Raw genomic sequence first — 20,006 nt, forward strand, 5'->3', positions numbered from 1 at the left:
CATGGTTTGTGCCTTCTGCTGCCATTTCCTCCCAAGGTGTGCTTAGGTTTGGGATAGGTTTTGGTCTTGCAGGATGCCAGCAGGAGTAGGTATGTAATTGCATGGCAGAAGGAAACCAGGCTGTTGTCCTCAGCAGGACTTCTGCAGACTTGGTATTTTTTAGGATGTGTTTGTGCACCAAAGCTGAGCCATCCACAGGTTTTAGAGGGATGCTTTCAACCCTCAGATCCCACTGAAGCAGAACAGACTGGATCCTTTTTTGGGAACCTCACTGTAGTAGTCCCAGATGCACCATGAGCTCCCCGCTGGTAATGGAGGTGGGCACAGACACAAACACACTGCTAGCACCAGGCTGTGTTTTGTTTGCAGTTACTGAGAGGCTGCTGTGTTCACTGACCAAATTGTGCTTGTGTTCACCATGCAAGGAAGTCTGCTCACACATTTAGTAAGGCTGTATTAAACACCCAATACCTAAGTGAAAAAGCTGGGGTACATGATTCTGAGAGACCATATGCCAAGATCTGAAAATGAGACAAAGTAAAAGAAATGCACTTCAAGCCTTCCTGTAAATCTCTTCCCGTTTTCTACACCCAGCATTGCTGTGAAGCTTTTTTTCAGTGTAAAGAAAGAGAAATTAAGCCACTTTAAATAAGGTAAATATTTGAAACTAATCTATGTTTTCACTGCCGTAGGGTATTCAGTGGATTTATTGGATTTCTTTCACAAATAGTCTTTTAACAATTGAATGGCAAATCTGCAATAGGAATAGCATAATCTGCCAGGAGAAAATCTCAGGTTAAGGTTTTATACGTATAATCCCTAAAGGCCTGAACGTGGGGGATAACTGAGAATCTTCACTGATTAATGAGGAAATTGAGGGCTGTAATCAATCCAAATCTTGCAGGACCAGCTTCAGTGGCAGCTCAGCATCAGGCAGGATTTGGCCTCACACTTGAGAGTCTTCAAATACCGTAATTGAAATAGCGGGGACAATTCTCTGCCTTTGTTCTTGGCTCTAGAAACCTCCCTCTGTCAATCTCCCCTGTCTTGGTTGTATCTTAAATAACTTAAAACATGTGAACGTTGGCAGCCTGCAGGATTGCTTTCCATGCCAAGGCTGTGTAACAGGTCAAATATCGGCCCTTGAGCCCCACTCAGATGAGCCAAAAGGGGCTTGTCATAGTCTGTGCCTCACGACAGCCTCCTGCCAAAAGGACTTGACAGCAAATCTGTGTGGCGGTATTTCATGTCAGAGAGAACACATCTGTTTTGGCAAGGGCATATAACAGAAATGGCAACTTCCACAGCACATGAAAGCATCAGTTTGCTCTTTTGATGGTGAACTACATGGTCAAGTAAGACTTTGTTGTTTCTGAAAAGTAATTAACTACTGCAGCTTCCTCCCTCAAAAGACTTTGGACTGCACTGGTGTTTGGATGCAAAATGTTTGAATGCAACTGAATGCTAAGACTTGAACTCTGAAGCATATTCAAAATTCTGTGTAGAAGATGAAGGCATTTGCCTTCATATTTCTGCTCCTAAAATCAAGTGCTCCTATTCCCTTCTAACAGTCACATCTGCCCTCAGCCTCCCAGGGAAATGAAATCGGATGACCACTCTTTAAAACAGCCACTTCAGCAGATTACATCCTGAATATGTAACCACTTGTAAAGAACTTTCACCCAGAAACTCCAATTATTGCCCTCTTCATGGTGATATTTTTATAGGCTTTCCATTCTTATCGTACTGGTAAACAAGCATTTTGATGCAATGAGAGTTGGCTGGGGAAATCCAAGGACTGCTTGTTATTGAAAAGTTATGGTTTGTATAGAATTGTACAGGTTGCTTCTGACACTTAAAGAAGGCTTTCAGTGTGGCAGCTGCCATTGTGCGAAATCTTTTGCTAATAAAACAGTAGAGGAAGAAATTAATTGCAGTGTTCAGCAATGCTAGCATATTGGCAATGTCCGACACAATATGTACCACCCAGCTGTTGTTTATAGGTGATACGTAGAGGTGATACAGTATCATGATTATTCTTGGTGCCCAGAGAATGGCAAAAATAGAAGTTATAGTAAACAAAATGGCTGTTGTTTTCCCTGTGGAGTATCCTCGCAGTCGGAAATTGCTCTTTCGTCGCAGCTTGTACACGATGATCGAATTAAGTATGAAGAAGATGGAGCAGGGCACTAAGTAAACAGTAAAGCAGTGGATCCAGATGAGGACGTGATGCATTGATGTGCTTATGTAGTCTTCAATCCAGATATTGGGCCACCAGTAGTAGGGAATGCTGGTCAAAAAGCAGGTGATGTAAACACTTACAATGACTTTTCGAGTACGAGCAGGGTAGGAGACTGTATGATACTTAAGTGGATGGCACACAGCTATGTACCTATCAATTGTTAGTGGAACCGTAATCCAAATGGATGTGTGGATGGAAGAAAATTCCAATACCTCAATTATTTTGTCCAGTACCTGAGGCATCTGTTTGTTTAAGATGAAATCTTCCAAGAGGAAGTCAACAAAGACAATGAAGAAGAGAACGAGGATGTCAGCAGCAGCTAGAGCTAGAAGATAGTTGTAGGAGGACTTCTGCCTGCGAGCCACCAGCTGGGAGAGGATGATGACTGTCAGGATGTTTGCTGTGGAGACAAAAACACGGAGTTAGGCCTTTAAGATGCGACATCAGCTTTTCTGAGTGCTTACTTGGAGCAGCAGCTATGTTTGAGCACTTGGCAACATGACCTTTATTAAAATCTGAGAAACTGAAAGGGAGCAGCTGTGGTACTGGCCCTGCTCCCAGCTGTGTGTTACACTGTCACTTGGTAACCCTGTACTCCAGGAAAAGGGCAGAAAGTTGGTCCCTTGAGTCCCTGCGTGGGGTTACGTGATGTCCAGCAGCCCTCTGCCACCTCCCTGGTGCAGATGTAGAAGCAGAGCTGTGGCTCTGCTGCTGCTCTCTGGGTGCCCCACAGACCCCAAAGGAGCACCCTGAGCAGGGGGCTGGGACAACCAGCCTTGCTCAGCAGGGATGAGGGCACAGAAAGGCTGTTCTGCTGAGAAGATGGCTGGGGTACAAGGAGGAGCTGAGGAGCAGCTCTCCTCCTGCCCAGGCTGGCCCTGCAGCAACACTGCTTACACATGGGATCCCAATCGAGCAGAGGATTCCCAGGACAGCACGTGTCTCAGCTCCTCCCAAAAGCTGGAGGTACTCTGCAAGGCCTTGAGATGTTCCCAGCTATGCCTACGATGTCTGACCTGCTCTCCTACAGATGGTTTCTGGCAAAATGTCTCTCCTCACCACTGAAATAAAGACCTGCCTGCTTAGCCACAGCTGCTCTTCAAAAGTCCTTCCCAGCTTACAAGGTGTTTTTCCTCTGGAGTGGTACAGCCAAGTCTTTAAGGAAATCCTGCTGCTCAAGTCAGACATGATGGATGTTCTGGCTCAGCACAAACGTAAACATCCCTGAGCATCCTGAGAATCTTTCTGCTTGCAACTATCTGGCTGCAACACAGACCCATCACCTAAATTGTGCCTGGAAGTACTGCATGGCACTTAAATAATACTGTGGTGAAGATATTCTTGTCTTTGCTGTTTTCACTGGCTGGTTTGCTTCAGACTTCCAAAGCTGTGATTCAGCTTAAAAGTACTTTACTAGCTGGTTGAAAAGAGACAGTAAAATAGGTACCTGTATGTAAGTGCTCTACGGAGGGCTCACTCCTACAGCCCATGGCCCTGCAGGGATCCCCATAGAGGGAAGGTCCGGCAGTCCTTGAGAGCTTTGCTGGGGCACTAAGGTATACCCAAACTTTCACTGCTTGCTCATGTTTGCTAGAAATTACTCTATAGTCTCGAATCAGGAAAGAAAAAGCTGTAATTCCTCCTAGATGCATGGCTGGAATGAGACAACCACGACTGCTCCCATCAGAATTTTAAATCACTAGCCTAGAATACCTGAAGCTGTGCTTAAAAGTCAGAGCGCTGCTGGCACACTGCATAACAAACTGCCAAATGTTTGTATTTGACATTTTCATAAGTGCTCCATAAATCACATCATCCATGCATTCAGTGCTTCAAACATTTCTGCCAATTTTGATGGATTTCCCAAAACAAATCAACAATAACTGTAAAGATTCCTTCACATTAGAGAAAAAGGAAGTTAAAAACACTAAGGTAGTGATCTAAGATGTCCTACAACTGAAAACACACTTTTAAAAAACTGTTTTACTCGAATCTAGGTAAAAATTCCTCTTTCATAAATGTCTTCAAAACTTGCTTTCTGGGAGCTGATTTCTGTTGTCAGGGAAATGAACTGCAGCAGAGTGAGTGATCTTGAGTAATAGCCCTTGTAAGTGTCAACTATTTTTGTATTACCTGAATTGATTAATTTTGTATCTTGGAACAAAACTAAAGCAAACATGACAGCCAATGGAATCATTCTCTAGGTTAAATATATATACTTACATAATCTCCCCAACAATATATAATCTCCAATCACCTTTGGGGGAATTTGTCTGATTCTGCTCTTTTACACAGGAATGCAACCTCACTGAGCTCAGAGTGGACATGGGAGTGATAAACTCAGAACCACGGCACTGTTTTTCACTTCCTTGCTTAAATAATGTCTCTGCTGTGCCTTCTGATCACTGAATCACAGAACAACTTATATTGGAGGGGACCTTAAAGATCATCTACCTCCATCTGTACTCCTGCTCCATCCTCTAACTGCCCCAGTCCCCTGAAGACCCTTACGATAGCTCTCATGCTTTTCTCAGCATCTTCATTGCTGCCAGCCTGCAGTGATGAGCCCTAAAGGGTAAAATGAGTGATGTACTGTCAAGGAAATCCTTAAGTCAAAGCATTTACCTTGACAGTGCCAGTCACTGTTGGCTTTGGTCAGCCAGGATGAATAGCTTGGCTTCACTTGGATATCACTCATGGTGTTCACGTCCTCTTTAATCCTTGGATTTGTTTCCCTGCAGCAGCAGCAGCTGGAGCTAGCACGCAGCGAGGGGAACAGCTGGGGACTTTGGCCCCTGCAGGTAAATACGGCCGCTTGGGCAGAGAGCTCCTGCAGGGATGCTGAAGCTGTGCCCAGTCCCCTTGGCATATGCCCTTTCTGGGAGTCCTGCTGTTTGGTCCTACCTCCTCCCTTTATCCTACAGGAACAGATTTATAAACAGCCCTTTCTTCAATCCCTTCTCCCTCCACCATTCACAGGGTTCCCAGAAATGGCCGTAACAGAGTGTACTGAAATGCAAGTTCAACACCAGCAAGCTTTGCATGGTGAGCCGGATTAGAAAATTGATCTGACAAAGTACATGCAAGCCTTGTCCAATTTTTCTGCAAGGGTTATGGTATCTTGTATTGAAAATGCTTTCCCTGGGATCACATTAGTGCTTTTCTGGCTGGATGATATGAAATATAATAACATCATTGACTTTGTGAAAACAGATACACAGTGGGGTGCAGCTGCCTGTATCACAGCACCTTAGGTTTGGGAGTATTTGTCCTGTGCAGGCTGTATAGGGAAAGCAAAGAGAAGCTATGGGAAAGTCTCAGGCAGTCCTTCACCTGTTTCCTCACGTGATAAGATGGTCTTTGGTACGTCCTCAAACACTGTTTAATGCTCAGCAAAACAAGAAAGCAGTGGGAATGCTGTTCTGTGTGAACTGTGCCCTTGTTCCTGGTGACTCCTGGATGCCTGCATGGTACCCTGCAAGTTCTCCTGTGGGCAAAGATGACCTGCTGGGGTCAAAAGGGGATGGATAAGCATATATGACAGAGAACATGTTTTAACTGTGTTTACCCTAATTCTTGTCCTAATGTTGTAGTTAGAAGTGAGGGCAATAGGATAATGATGAATATATAAAAATATCTCTTTATTGTAATATATATACTGCTGGAAGGATCAGTGTCCCTAAACTGTCCTGGACAGTAGCATCCATTTCTTACAGTATTGTTTTCCAGGTACTGAGCAGTTCAGGTCATCTGGATTTCAGAAAGATTGCTCACAGTGTAGGGAGTTGATTATGAGAGGACAGATGGGAATTTATGCCAGCGTTGCTTTTTGCAGTGCAGTATTTTGAATTTAAAAATATCTAGTTGAGAATCAAGGCTTGATTAGGGACTGAGTGGCTAAAGCCTCAAGAGATGTCACTAGCAGATGATGAGAAGCAACTGTCAGAAATGGTGGAGTCTCAGTGCCTTCCCTTCCATCATGAGGATCTATTGCCTTTGAAATACAGTACGTGAAGATCTCTGGCACCCAAACACCATTAATCTGCAGTGCAGACTCTTGGTTCTCACCTGGGTTTGGGTTTGCTCCCCACACCAACAGCTGCCTTGCTGAGTCCCCTGCAGAGCCTGGGCAGCCTCCTGTGCCTCCTCAAAGCTCTGCCTGTGACCTAAAGGCACAACATTTTCCACAGCTTCTTGTGTTGTGGATTACAGCCATAGCTCAAGTAGCATCTAACCATAGCTTTTGTGGGGAATTCACACAATTCCTTCCATGGCTTATTATCGCCACATGTGAGCTTATGCAGGAGCAATTTTATCTGTCAAAAGAAGAAACAGGCATATTCCTTGGTTTTGTTTTGTTTTGTTTTTTAGAGAGAGCATTTTGCATGCACACAGCAGTTGTGCAGTGAAACAGCCCTCAGAAGTAGAAGTGCTGCTGTGTTGTGAATAAGGCCTGCTGCATGGTTCAGCAGTTCACTGTCATAAACCACCTAAATGAAGTAGCTATGAGGGTCAGTTACTGAATGTGATAAACATTAGGTCACTGGATATAATGGACACCTTTTACCAAATGCAGTTGTTGCTAGGATCCCTGCGAATCGCCGTGCAATGTAAGAAAGTACCAGCCATGCATTAGCCACCTGACTGGCACACAGACAATTTATGAACACAAAATTCTAAGTTGCTTTGAAAAATACGTGAGCCACCCCTCCTTCACAGATTTAGAAATGGTGAGACTTTAGATTACAGCACATTACAAATATATGCTGAAAAAAGTGATTGTTTCGCCTTGGTGGGAAGAGATGGTTTCCTCTGGGCCAGGAGGCAATATTAAAATGTAAACATGCACAGTGCTCGGCAGGCTGACCCCAGCACGGTTACCAACACAGTCATGTGCCAGCAGTTACCAGAGCTGAGAGGCGGACAGCATTTAGCCTTTGGTTTGTGCAGCAGCTCTCGGGGGACACTGATGACAATGGGAAGTAATCATTTTAAAAGACAAATGCCGCAGCGATGTAAGCATCTGGGCTGCTGGCTGTGTCCAGCTAGATGTCTTAAAATGAAACCTGCATCTCATTGGTCATTAGAGGAGATAGGGCAGTTTGGTGTTTTTCTCTTGCAGCCAGGATGGGTTGAGCTGAGTTCAACCTTAGCACGTCAGCAGATGGGAACAATCTTTTGAGAAAGGCTCTTGGGAGGTCTGTGCTCAGAAGCCCCATGTGCACAGACAGGCTGCAAGGCCAAAGTGAGAGTGCTGGTAGTTACCGAGCATCTGCTCTGCTGCCCAGCACAGTCCAGGCTCCCCTGCACAGCAGAGGACGGAGCAGCAGCCAGGGACGATGCAGCATTGCCTCGTCCTTAGAAGTCACAGGTGAATTAATGCATCATGGTCACCAGCCCGGCTCCGACAGCGAAATCTGGCTTCCGGGGCCATTTTTCTCCCTGACAGCATTTATTAGCTGAGGCACCTCTGGGGAAGAACACTGAATGGTGCACTCTTCTCAAAGGCTGGCGTTGGCCATAATTGGGTCATTGAGGCCAGAGAAAGATTTTAACCAAGCCAAGAGCACTTCCTCTTCTGTTCAAGGGCACAGATGCTGTAATGGTGCGGAGACGCCGATGGCAAGTGTTCATTCTGAGCCCTGCCAACCACTCAGGCTTGTTAAGTGCAGTAACTTGTTTGGCAGACAGGAGTAATTGTATTGCTTTTGGCTTTCCTAAAGAGTTGGAGTAGGCTTTTGCTCATATATCCATAACATAGAACACTGTTTGCAATATGAAAACTGCCAGAAGGAAGAGTAAAATAAGCCTCCATGGAGGCCCAGCAGACACGTTATGTCAGAGATCTGGCTGTGCTCTTGCTTGTCCTTCCCCTCCTCATCTATCTGAGGGGTCTGCCCCTAATTCAATGCCTTGGGGCCAGAATATGACTTCCATGCCTTGGTCTTTCTCCCCAGTCTCCAGAAGAGCACCATTAGCCATTCCCAAGCACGGACAGCCTCTCACTGACAATTCTGGGGACTACCCCATCCCCTTTCCCTGCATCTGCTGCTGACCCCAGTGACACAGCAGCACCGTTCCAGAAAAGGCACTGAAGATGGATCTGATAATGTGGTTCTGTTTTCAGAGCTGTAATGCTAAGTCTAACACACCTCACTGACACCGCAGAGCAAACTTATGTATTTTCTTCCAGAGAACTAGCTTTTCATACATTCCAAAAGCACAGACAAATGCAAATACAAGGGCTGCTCTGAAAGTAATGCGTCCTGATTCATTATGTTGGCCCATGGCATCAGAGTGGATGTTGGTGGGATGGCAGTAGAGGTCAAATCTTCCCATCAACATTCCATTCCATTTTGTTGCTGTGTGACAGAGGGGCACTCTGATAGAAGTCTCATATGGAAGTGCAGTGAAGCAAAGGGTATCAGTGAATTCCTCCACACACAAAAAACAACACCCACTGACATCCATCAACAGTTGCTGAATGTCTATGGAGACCAAACTGTAGATGCTGCCACACTGAGGGGTGGGTGGTGACAGTGGCAATGGACCACCTCTGCTGGTGCAGATTTGTATGAACACTGCATGCAGCTCTCCTACATTGCTGGTGAAAATGCACAGCTAATGGTGGTAATCGTGGATGGTGCAATTGTGCTCTTTGTACCGGTTGTGGTTTCCATGGGAATAAATAGGAGGCATTACTTTTAGAGTGACCTCTGTTTTTTCCTCACCCAACTGTGGACTGACACATTTGCTCAAGGCGAAACACTGCCTCTAGGGTAGCAGATAAAAGAGGTATTACTATAAGGAGGGAGTGGGGAAGTAAGTTTTGAGCACTGTCCAATAGTATTTTCAGGAAAATTTTACAGAACAGATGGACAATCCAAAGATCATTTTTCCTCTTTCTGTTCATTGGATTTCAAAGGGCAAATCTACTGTCTTTTGGCTGTTGATAAGTTTGACCCAAATACCTGGGGAAAAAAAAGCAGTCTCTGCTGAAATCAAGGGAGCTTTGCCATTTATTTCCAAGTGACGTGTGTAGTAACAAGCCTCACAGGTGTTAAGCTGCTCCGCATTTGTAAGGATTTTGAATCAATACTGAGACAGGATAGGCAAGAATATGCCCTTTCCTGATTGGGTCTGCGGTGCAGAAAGCCTCTAATGACCTTAATGTTCCCTACATGGATCCTTTCTGAGAGGCAAGAAAGGACAAAGATAAAAATGTCTAAAACTTGCATCTCAACATCTAGCCTCACATCATGCTACTAGAGCAGAAAAGCTTTTTAATGGAAATTGGTGCTGGGAGGAGAAAAAGCAATCTGCAAGATAATGCAGAAATCATAAAAAGGATTTGGTTATTCATGTGACGTAGCTGGACAGACTGAGATTTTCTAGGCAATTTGAGTGTCTCATTTGGCAGGTGTCTGTGGCTTCTAAATGTGGGCTGTCAGCAAAATGTTAGAGGTCTCAAGCTGAGTAACTTGAGCTTGAGGATGACAAAACCATCCTATCCTTTCGATACTGAACGTCAGAGCACAGAGGTGGGTTGCAAAAGTATTCGATGGAGGAAGGACGTGATTTCATAAGGGCAAATATCATGAATTGTTTACTGAACATGAATAATTAAAAGCATTTTACCTTTGATTGTGGTTTGGCTAAAAACAAAGTCTTCCTGAAGCATTAGCTAACAAAACAGGAGTTCATGTCTGCAAACCCCATGCTGAGCTTTCTCAGAGGCAATGCCAACTTCAGGCAATAAGCAGGGATTTGCAGGCTACGTAAAGCCATCCCAGTTAGGCTTTATTTCCCCCACTGAGCAAATATGCATCCACTCTAGATACATCGCTTTTCAGTGTGCCAGTCTGGACAGTGAACAAAACATCTGGAACAAACATTTGTGAAACATCCTAGATGGAAGGAAATGGTTGAAAGGCAATTTGTCTTAAAACCAAGAGCAACCACTCATGCACCTGATAACTGAGAAAATGGAAAGTTAAGTGACAGTACATGCCAGGACCTCTCTGTTTCAGGTGATTGAAAACAACAATTTCAGTGAAAAAATCCGTTCAGTGTGTTGATCGGCAGGCTTACCTCCTCCTTCATGGGTAAAGTGAGCAAACTCCTTTTGGTCTTCTTCCACGCTGTTGATCCCAAGTCCTATTTAGCTGCCTCTGCACAACCATACTGGCGTCCTGGGAAACAACCCAGTACGATGGTCCTTTATCTGGTCACCCCAAACAGCACAGCACTGCTCCTGACTTTGAGGTTTAAGATCTCGACATCTGTCTGCATCTCTAGTGTGAAGAATGAAAATGGAATTGTGTGCCAGTTCTCCTGAGCTCAAGAGGTTAACTTTGGTTTCGCTTCCTTTCTTTGTGTCTCGGAGTTAATGGGAAAAGAGATTAAGGGCTGGAAAAGACCACCTGAAACCAAAAACCTTTGTGCCTAGGGATTGTTTTGTACCTGGAGTGTGAATGCAGAGAGAGCATCAGGTCAGGAAATCTCTTTTGTTTGTCTGCCTACAATAAATTGTTTTGACGTATGTGATTGAAGGCCTTCTCCTGCTGGTTTGTGTCTGCTGATTCACCCCCATTTTACTGAGGGGAGCAGAAAGAGGAGAAGGAGAGAACTAAGTAATGGGATGGATGGAGAACAGCAGGATATCAGACTGCCTAGTGCTTTTGAATGGCTTGGCTTCTTAACAACTGGGGACTCTGCATTACCCACCTGCAGGGAAAACTGGCTGTGCTCTCTCTTTGTATCACCATTGCGAGGAAAAATCTCCATAGGAGATCTTCTTCCTAATCCTTTTTAGCACAACCATGCAAGGTTGTGCACTTCATAGTCTACTGAGCCTCCCCAGTATTGTACCTTGTTATCATTTCAGCCCTGATAGTGTTGTTCCCTAGCGATATGCGTAACAAACCAAACTTAACAGCTGTATCAAGCCCTCTTCTGCATTAGCACAGGTTCTACCACCTGCTTCCTTCCAGGCTGCAAGGCTTCAAGTGGACACAGTCTCCAGACATACTGACCAAACGAAACAGCTGCCATCTGTACGCTTTGCTAGCACCATTTCTGAGCAGGAACACTGTAATGAATCTATTCTTTTTCATGAAGCTTCTTTCCTTAAAGATAAAGCATTCATTTTACATTAGGAAGTGACACATTTTAAGCATATTAGCAGGACTTTTGTTCCACTCTGTCCACTAATGCTTCTGTTACCATGCTTTGCTTGCACTGACAGCTGAGATAAAGTTCTGCCAATTAGTTCTCCTTTAAGCAGGATGCAATGTACTGGCTTTGGGTCCAATTCAGATTTTAAGTCAAAGACAGTACCAGCTTTGAACAAAACAACCTCGGGAGGGTTCACTTCTTATTTATTGTGTGAAGTCTATCTAATGAGTGACAGCAGAAGTGCTGGTTTTTCGAGGTCTTAACTCTGCATATAACGATTCTCCCACTCATATTTTCAGATCTTCCTTTCATGCTTCTATAGTTCAGGTGTGTTGTTACGAGAAAACCTATTTATTTGGGTGTTGGAAATGCTCTCTTTAATCAGAAACCTGTACTGCATTTGCAGACTACACTAGGCAGTAGATGGCAGGAATCCAGAAGGGGTCAGACACACCAGTAAGTGTGCTGTATGCACACCTTCTTGCTGCCTGCTGTGGTCTCTACTGGCTATTACCTGCCACGTGAGTCACCTACAGATATTGCCACCTGCCTCTCTGGGTCGCGTCTGTAAGTACAGAGAGCAAACTGCTTCAGCTCTTGTTCCCCCAACACTGCCACATTGCAAAGGGAGCTGGGCTGGGCTGCCAGAATGCTCAGCTTCATCTGTTTGCTCCACAGGCACCACTACGCCACCTCTACCCCTTCTTCCTTCCTTTCCATGGTCACATCACTTCCTATTCTTCATCCTTAGCCTCATCATCTGGTAAAGCACCATCCAGGTGCCCTCTATGCATTCTCTCCCCTCTTCCACTCTACCAGTGGCAACAACATCAAGACAGTGCACAGCTGCTTCTCTCACCACCCCCTCCTCCTGTCTCTGGTGCTTTCTCTGCACAGATTGTTCTCTCTTGAATTGCTCTGTTTGCTTCCACTTCCCTCCTCAAACGGTCCCAGAAGTCAGCCAGCTTGAAACAACCTGGGCAAGTGTCACATACCAGCTATGCCTATGCCTGCTGTGTATACAAAAACTTAGTATAAGATGCAAACCTTTCACCATGCTCAGACAGGGCACGGTTCTCAGATCAGGAGTGCTCAGCCCACTGCCCACAGCAGCACCTGCCATGCCAGGACAATTACCCTAGCCTTCACATCTTATTCCAAGATGCACACGGGGAAAAGGCTACAGACAGACCAGTTCTTCCTCATTTCTCTTTTTCTTAGACTACACTATAGCTTGAACAAGTGCAGTGCAAATGTTACATGCCTGTGTGTCACTCTGACCCCCTAGGAAGCATCAGGCTTGCTGTGTGAGGACAGCTGGTCTGTCATCTGTTAGGTAATGGTCCCTAAGGTGCAGCCTTTCCTTGACAGTGTCAAAAGGTTAGGGATCCCGATGAGTCTACGGACTCCTCTAGGCTAGGACTACAGCTTCTCTCCTGCTGCACGGAGCCCACTGAGTGTGCTCTGTGTGGGGCTGGGGTTTAAATGACTTTATCCCTGGGACACCCTGTTCAGCAGCAGGTCTGACACAAAAGCTACCTGTTGGAGGTACCCATCTGCCAAGTGTGTGCAGGCTGCTTTCCCAGCCTTGCAAAGTCCTCAATCTGCATTTAAATCAGTTTTAAGCAGAAGGTTAAAGCAGGAGTAAAAGAAACATCTGGGGCCTGGGCTCTCCAAGCAGACAGTTTAGAGTGGTTTTCCCCTAGAGCACCAGAGCAAGTCTTTTCTCCCAAGGACGGTAAGGCTGCTGGGTGTGAGCCTGTATTTTACACCACTACTGGGAGGAGGAAACCCCAGGAAGCATGATCAGGCCTGGCCTGACTTCAGAAATGCTGCCACTCCATCCTTTCAGCAACACACACTATACCCCCAGAGGGGAAGGTAATTACATGCCAGGCAATTCTGCTGCTGCTGCACCTCCTCATGAAGCAGGCAGCTCTGCTGGTCCTGGGCTGCCCTGCCGGGCTGCCTTTGCTGGCACTATCACTGCAAAAGCTCCTCGGTGCAGCTGATTCTTGCAGTTCTCACTAGCGGACATAGACTGAGAGTGGATACAGACTAAGAGCAGATACTTGTTGCTTCCTCACCTTTCCAGACTCTTTGAATCTGAGCAATTTCTCCTCTCCCCTGCATTCAGCAGCACCTCTTTGACACTTTCCCTCCCTGAAACAAGAAATGTCCCCTTTAAGCCTTCCTGCAGCCCTTCTTCCCTCCCAGGTACAAGGAGGTGCTTCAGAGGTCCTCCACCACTGCCAGCAGAGGTGAGCAAAGGGATGGCAGAGCGGAGGCTGCAGAACAGCTCTGCGAGCTGTAACACTTGCCCCTCTCTCATCAGTAAGACCCCATTGCCAGCACTGCTGCCTCTCTGCTCCTCAAGGGCAAAGGGACTTCACCTTCCTCTCTTCTGCCTCTACCTTTATCAGACTTTCTGGAGCCTGGTTGAACACAGAGGGAGAGCCACTGCAGAGAAAAGGATCTGCCCAGATGTCTGGGTTACACAAGCGAGGGAAATGATGCTTTCTCTGCATACACAATCAGGCCCGACATAGCCTAGCCTCGAAGTGGATTGCTGAGTTTGTGAGATTTCTTCTCATCAGTCTTCTCCATGACTGAAGGCAAGGAATTAACCATTTCCGTTTCTGAAAATGTGCTGCACTTGAGCACAAGACCCTAAACAACGTCTCTCTCAAATTCACAGCATCCCACAAAGCTGATTGCTCAGACCCCACCAACTTCAGGGCTCTTTGTCTAACACTAAGTGTGTTACCTCTACAGTTTCCTAATATAAAAAAATTAAAGAGTGGCTTCAAATAAAAAAATGAAGAGCTCTTTTATCAGTGTTCTCATCACATTCCATGTCCCCAAGAAAGCCTGGCTGTACGAGTCCTCCCCTAACTGTACCCAACTAGCTTCCCTCTCCGTGCAGTCTCAGGATGAACATTCTGAGTTTCCCACGCATGCACATACTGTGCATTTTTTCAGCATCCTGTCCATGTAACCATGTTTTCAGGTTTCACTGCAACCATTGTCCTCAAACATGCACAGAACAAGCTGACACACTGACAACCTGGTGTGAAGCCACTGAACTCAGCAGTGCTACACCACCAAATGCTTTGGACAGTCCTGTTAAAGTCCTGTTAAAGGCTATTGCTTATGCCACTGCTCTAATCAAATGGATGAGAAGTGCCCACGGCCAGGCTGGATGGGGCCCTGGACTGCCTGACGTGGTGGGGAGCTGTCCCCACAATGGGACTGGGGGGGCAATCCAAGCCATTCTGTGCTTCTATGAAGTGGATGTCTAAGCTCTTGAGAAATGCATGCCACAACTGGTACTTTGGATCGTTCATCAGTTTTAACCATTCTTAGAATGAGAGCATTAGGTCTGTAATTACAACATGGTATTCTGAGGGAGCTGGTGCAAGTAATCTGCAAAACACTCATCAAGTGACTTTCCTGTCTGTGCATGTAAGATTTTGCTCCATTTAAGAGAAATACAAAGGCAAGCTTAGCCACATACGTTTTCATGACACCTTCTTTATACAATCATAATGGTTGGAAAAGACCTATACGCTCATCCAGTCCAACCATCCACTCACCACCATACTGCCCACTACACCAAAGTACCACATCCACGTGTTTCTTGAACCCCTCCAGGGGCAGTGATTCCATCACCCCTCTGGGCAGCCTGTCTCCATGCATCACTGTTCCTCCTGAAAATAAGTATTTCCTAACATCCAACCTGATATCATTGGATAATCTTGAGAGAGTCTCGGTCAGTTCCTGCAGGAGAGACATTGAGATTGAAGCCTGTCATTACTGAGGAAACCCAAAAAGCTCCCAAGGAATGAATGAGGAGAGAACAACCTCATCCCTCCAGGTCTGGACTGAGTACACCAATGTAATGCATCACAGACACCTCCTGATCCCCCATGTGTTCTGGGGGTAAATACAGGACTTTCCAGCTCTCTGAACTATTAGCCAGTCTGCAAAATTTTATTACAAGCCAGGAAGAAAAAAGAAACACACAAAGAGCATCAATTCATATGCAGAGCAGTAATTGCGTATGTGCTGCTCAGAGACAGGCTTCCCTTCACATCTAATTAAAAATTTTTCTGTGAATTAATTGCTTGAAGAATGTTATTTTCTAAGCCAGAGGAATTAAGGTGAACAAAACACCCAGAAGTTGACGGACGCCTCCAAACTCCGCCGTACTGCGCCCTTTGCGTTCTGCTTCACCTGATACCGCCGACAGCTCCAGCCCTCCCCCGACTCCTTCTGTCCTTGGGATCACCGCTGCTCTCCGAGGGCCGGAGGTGCCGCAGTCCGAGCAGCCCCCGCAGCCCCTACGGGAGGAGGGCACTGCTCGGAGCTCGGCTCGGCAGGGACGGGGATGCCGATGTGATGCTCGCGGGCACCTGCAGCGGTGTTCGCCCCAAGCCTGAAACTTCCCCCTCACCTCGTTCTCTTTTTCTCGCAATCTGCCTTCCCCAGCACCTCTGCACTGTCTCTGTCCCCTTGTTAAGTGAGAAACCCCACCGAGGACCACACGGAGGGGCTTCCTGCGCCCAGAGACCCCTAGGCGGATCCTTCCACGACCCCCGTGGGGCACGGACCCCAAACCCGATCCCCTCTGTCCCCTCCGCTCCGCCGCCCAGTTCAGAGCGCTCCGTCCGTCCGAGCTCCGCCGGCCGTCCCCAAGGGCGGCCCCGGGGTCGCGCTCCCATCGCTGCCGACAGGGTGGGCAACGGGCGGGGACGGCGCACTCACGTTTTTCGGGACCGCTTCACTCCCAACGGCCGAACGGGTGACGGCAGAAACTTGGTGACGGGCTGCGAGCCGGGCGGGACGGCGCTGCGAGGGCAGAGCGGCGATCCGCTCGCGGCGCCCAGGAGCGGAGCAGCAGCCCGGCGGGAGCCGCTTCCCTGCAGCCCATCGCCAGGGCTCGGCGCGGCACTCACCTGGCAGCCCGAGGCAGAGCAGCAGGCTGTAGTAGACGACGGGCGCGTACCCCAAGCCACAGCCATAGCGGTGGTGCGGCACCAGGGAGCCGTTGTGGAGGTGGAGGTGGTTGTGCTCCATGGACCCGCTCTCCCCTCGGCCGCGCCGCCGGCGCTCGCTCCGCCGCCCCGGCCGCGCCGCCCGCCCGCCCCTCGCACGCTCAGCGGCGGCGGCGAGCGCGGCGCGGCCCCCGCGGCGGGAGGCGGCGGCGGCACACGGCGCAGCCCCGGTGGCGCGGGGCTGAGGCGGCGGGAGGCGGGGCGGCGGCGGCGGCACGGCTCCGGCGGGCGGGGCGGGGGCAACCCCTGGCTCGGGCGGCCGTGCCTTCGCCCCCCGGCCCTGCTGGCCCCCGGGCTGCGTCGCGGTGTGCCGTCTGCCCGGCCCCGGGCTGGGGTCGATGTCGCCGAGGCGAAGTCCCCCGGAGTAGGGGAAGCCCGGCAGGACGGGCGGAGAAGGGCCCGGGAGCCCCCGCCTGGGGACCGCGCCCTTCTCGGCCGCGCTCCGCCGCCGGCCCTGGGCGATCCCCGCGGCGGGGCCGGGCTGGGGGCGGTGGGCCCGGAGGCTGTGTGGTGGCATCGCGCCCCGACAGCTCCTCCGGCAGCGAAGCGCACAGAAAGGGAATTTCTGTCCAAGTTAGCGTAGCATCAAGAAGACAATAAAAGCAGGTTTTGTGCCTGCCCGCCGCTATCAGCCCTGCGTTATGCTTTGAAACCCTTCAGGAGGAAGGTGGTAAACCCACATGTGAGTGTTTTTTCATCTCTGAATGGGAACACGAACTGAGGGTGATGGCACTGCTGCTCCCTTCCCTGCAGCAGTGCACAGCTCACCGTGCTGAAGGGAAGCAGTCTGACACGGCCAATTCCTTAGCATTTGTGTGCCTCAGTACATAATCTCTTGTGTAATTAATAAAGGATTTGGAGTTACGTGTGTTATCTGAAGCTGGTGGAGTGCCAGCTGTGTGCTGTGGTTGGTGAACTGGGCAGGGGCAGCATGCTGATGGGCTCAGGGTTGTTGTAGGTGCTTAATTACACTGTTCACAGAATCAGAATGGCCTGGGTTGGAAGGAACCTCAAGGATCATGAATCTCCAACCCCCTGCCACACGCAGGGCCACCAACCTCCCCATTTAATACGAGCCCAGGCTACCCAGGGCCCCATCCAACCTGGCCTTGAACACCTCCAGGGGTGGATGGGGCATCCACAGCCCCTCTGGGCAGCTGTTCCAGCACCTCACCACTCTCTCTGTAAAGAATCTTATTGAGCAGAAGACAAGTTCGCTTCACCAGAAGCCAGCCAGGTTGTATCCATGGCCCAGCGCTGCATTTGGGAAGAGCCCCGTGGATTGCTGTGGCTGCTCAGGCACACCAAGGAAGGAGTGAGTGCGTGTGCCATGCATGTGAGTTTGGTCAGTGGCACTGTTCTGTTGGGGTTTGCACAAGCGTGTGGCGTGTGGCAAAACTAAGCAAAGGTGTAGTCCTTGTGATCTGAGAGCACCTCACCCCTGAGTGTACTGATGCAGCATGAAAAGAGTGCTGCAGGTGAGGAGGCACTGTTAGGACAGGGACCGTGACTTTGTTGTGTCACTAAGCAGAGCCATGCATGTCTTCGTGGTTCCACAGTCTTGCTGCAAACATAGCACAGCTTCTGTTTGGACACAAGCAAAGAGCAGCCACAGCTCCAACCCTGCAAAGAAGGTTGCTGTGTAGGAGATGCCTTGAGGTTGTTCACGTGTTTAAAATGTTTTATAGGACTTTTTGAACTGTACTAAAACTGCTGTCAACATCAGAGGTTAAACGTGCTGGGGAAAAAAACCCACGTTTTTCCTCTGCTTCTTCAGTTGTTAATGCAGCCTTAAAGACTGTTACACTCTACTTGTATGGCCAATAAGTGAATGTGTTCCCTTTAAAAAAGAAATAATTTGAAACTACTCAAACAACCAGAAGAGCTGCATAAAGCAGTGCCTGTGTGGCAGAAAGGCTGTAAAGGTTAAAATCCCATGAGTTTAACTCTGCCTGCTTGTATGTTTGTTTTTTTCTCCCTGGGTTTTAACCAAAAGTTTTCTTCTCACTATTTCGAAAAGTATAATTTCTTCTCATGCTTCTGCTGTAGAGCCGATGAGAAGAGAGATGTTTCAGTGCCTACTGAAAGCGAAGCAGTGATTCCTGGAACCTTCCTTAGGTGGAGTTCAGTGCATCAGCAGGGCTGAAAGCATGACTCACTGCTTTGGGTCTGAGTGAAGTTCATCAGCAAAGAGGCACCAGAGAAGGAGCTGGCAGCGGGGCAGTGGCCTGGCACTGCACTGCACCTCACGCACAGCTTCCTGATGAACACAAGTGAAACCCCACAGAAGCTGGAGGCTAAGGAGGTATCCCCATCACCCATTTTCTACTGTGCTTCTGGAACTGTTCTGTCTGGCCTAGTTTGGAACAGCCTGAGCAACAGGGCTTCCCCAGAGAGGTTTCTGTAATAGTAGCATCCGTTTGCTCAGAGTTAGAGCTGTGGCTAGGGCACAGTTCAGGAAGCTGCTTGTGTGCTGGGAGCTTTTGGTCATAAGAAAAACAATCTTTTCCCATCTTTCTGCCTTGAGCTCTCACTGGAGCGTCCAAGCTGCTTGAGGCTCTCTTGCATCTGATGAGCATCTTTTGTACGAGGGCAAAAACTGGAGAATTAGTTCACTGTCACTAGTGCTTCTTCTGGCCTGCCCTGCCAGCAGAGAGGGAAGACAAAACAAATCTACTTCTGATGGCTTACTTAACTCGTTTGATATTTATTGAAGACCTCTGCCTCCCTGCATGCTCATCAACACAGAATGAGATATATTTCATGGTGAGCTAATGGAGAATGGGCCGGGTTTCCAGGTCTGATGTCACAGAATCACAGAATCACCAAGGTTGGAAAAGACCTTTGAGATCATCCACCTATCACCAATATTCTCACTAAACCATGTCCCTCAACACAAAATCCAAACTTTTCTTGAACACCTCCAGGGTCGGTGACTCCACCACCTCCCTGGGCAGCCCATTCCAGTACCTGCTTTGCTTTTGCTTCACTGAAGTCAAATAAAGGAAGTATTCTGGAATATATCAGAATGAAAGGCCCAAAGTAACTTTGAAGATCTCTCTTGTGTTCAGAGTGCAGAAGAAGTTTTGAGGTGGTTTTGTCCTTCAAACAACTTCAGAGAAGGTTTTGACCTAAATGAAATGATTTTGGTTGTTCCACACTCTGAATTCTGCAGTAACAGAACCTTAAACATAAAGAAATGTCAATAAAGCTGATGTAAAAGCAACCACAATGTGTGCTTCTACTTAAAGTTGCTTATTTTTACACTCCTTGCTGCTTTATAGCCACTTTCCAAAGTGATGCACTACATAAGAAGTGTGTATATTTTGCTTCCAAACTGCCAGAACCACTTGAACTGGATTAGCCTTACATTTTTCAGAGGAACTGAGTCTTCCTGTAACCTTCCAGGCAGCGATCTGGAGAGAAGGAAGCTGGGGTGGCATGTTTGTAACTCACATCCCTTCCTCTTGAGCTGTGGAGCAGAGCAGTGACTTTGAGGGAAGAGAGTGATTGACTGAGAGTGTCTGGAA

The 20,006-nt window shown here is 47.8% G+C and overlaps 1 protein-coding gene across 2 annotated transcripts; it reads right to left on the minus strand.

Moving 5' to 3' along the window:
- Window positions 1-1,707: 1,707 nt before the first annotated feature.
- Window positions 1,708-16,625, minus strand: GPR139 (G protein-coupled receptor 139; the record flags this gene model as incomplete). 2 transcript variants are annotated; one of them, XM_079542828.1, is made up of 2 exons in its annotated part: window positions 1,708-2,642; window positions 16,378-16,625. In XM_079542828.1, the coding sequence occupies 2 exons, from the start codon at window positions 16,496-16,498 to the stop codon at window positions 1,708-1,710; spliced, it is 1,056 nt and encodes a 351-aa protein (XP_079398954.1). The 2 variants fall into 2 exon arrangements, with proteins under 2 accessions (XP_079398954.1, XP_079398953.1); XM_079542827.1 differs by lacking the exon at window positions 16,378-16,625 and adding an exon at window positions 3,690-3,894.
- Window positions 16,626-20,006: the final 3,381 nt, after the last annotated feature.

The sequence above is a fragment of the Tetrao urogallus genome (assembly GCF_951394365.1).
Source record: "Tetrao urogallus genome assembly, chromosome: 15".
Taxonomy (NCBI): domain Eukaryota; kingdom Metazoa; phylum Chordata; class Aves; order Galliformes; family Phasianidae; genus Tetrao; species Tetrao urogallus.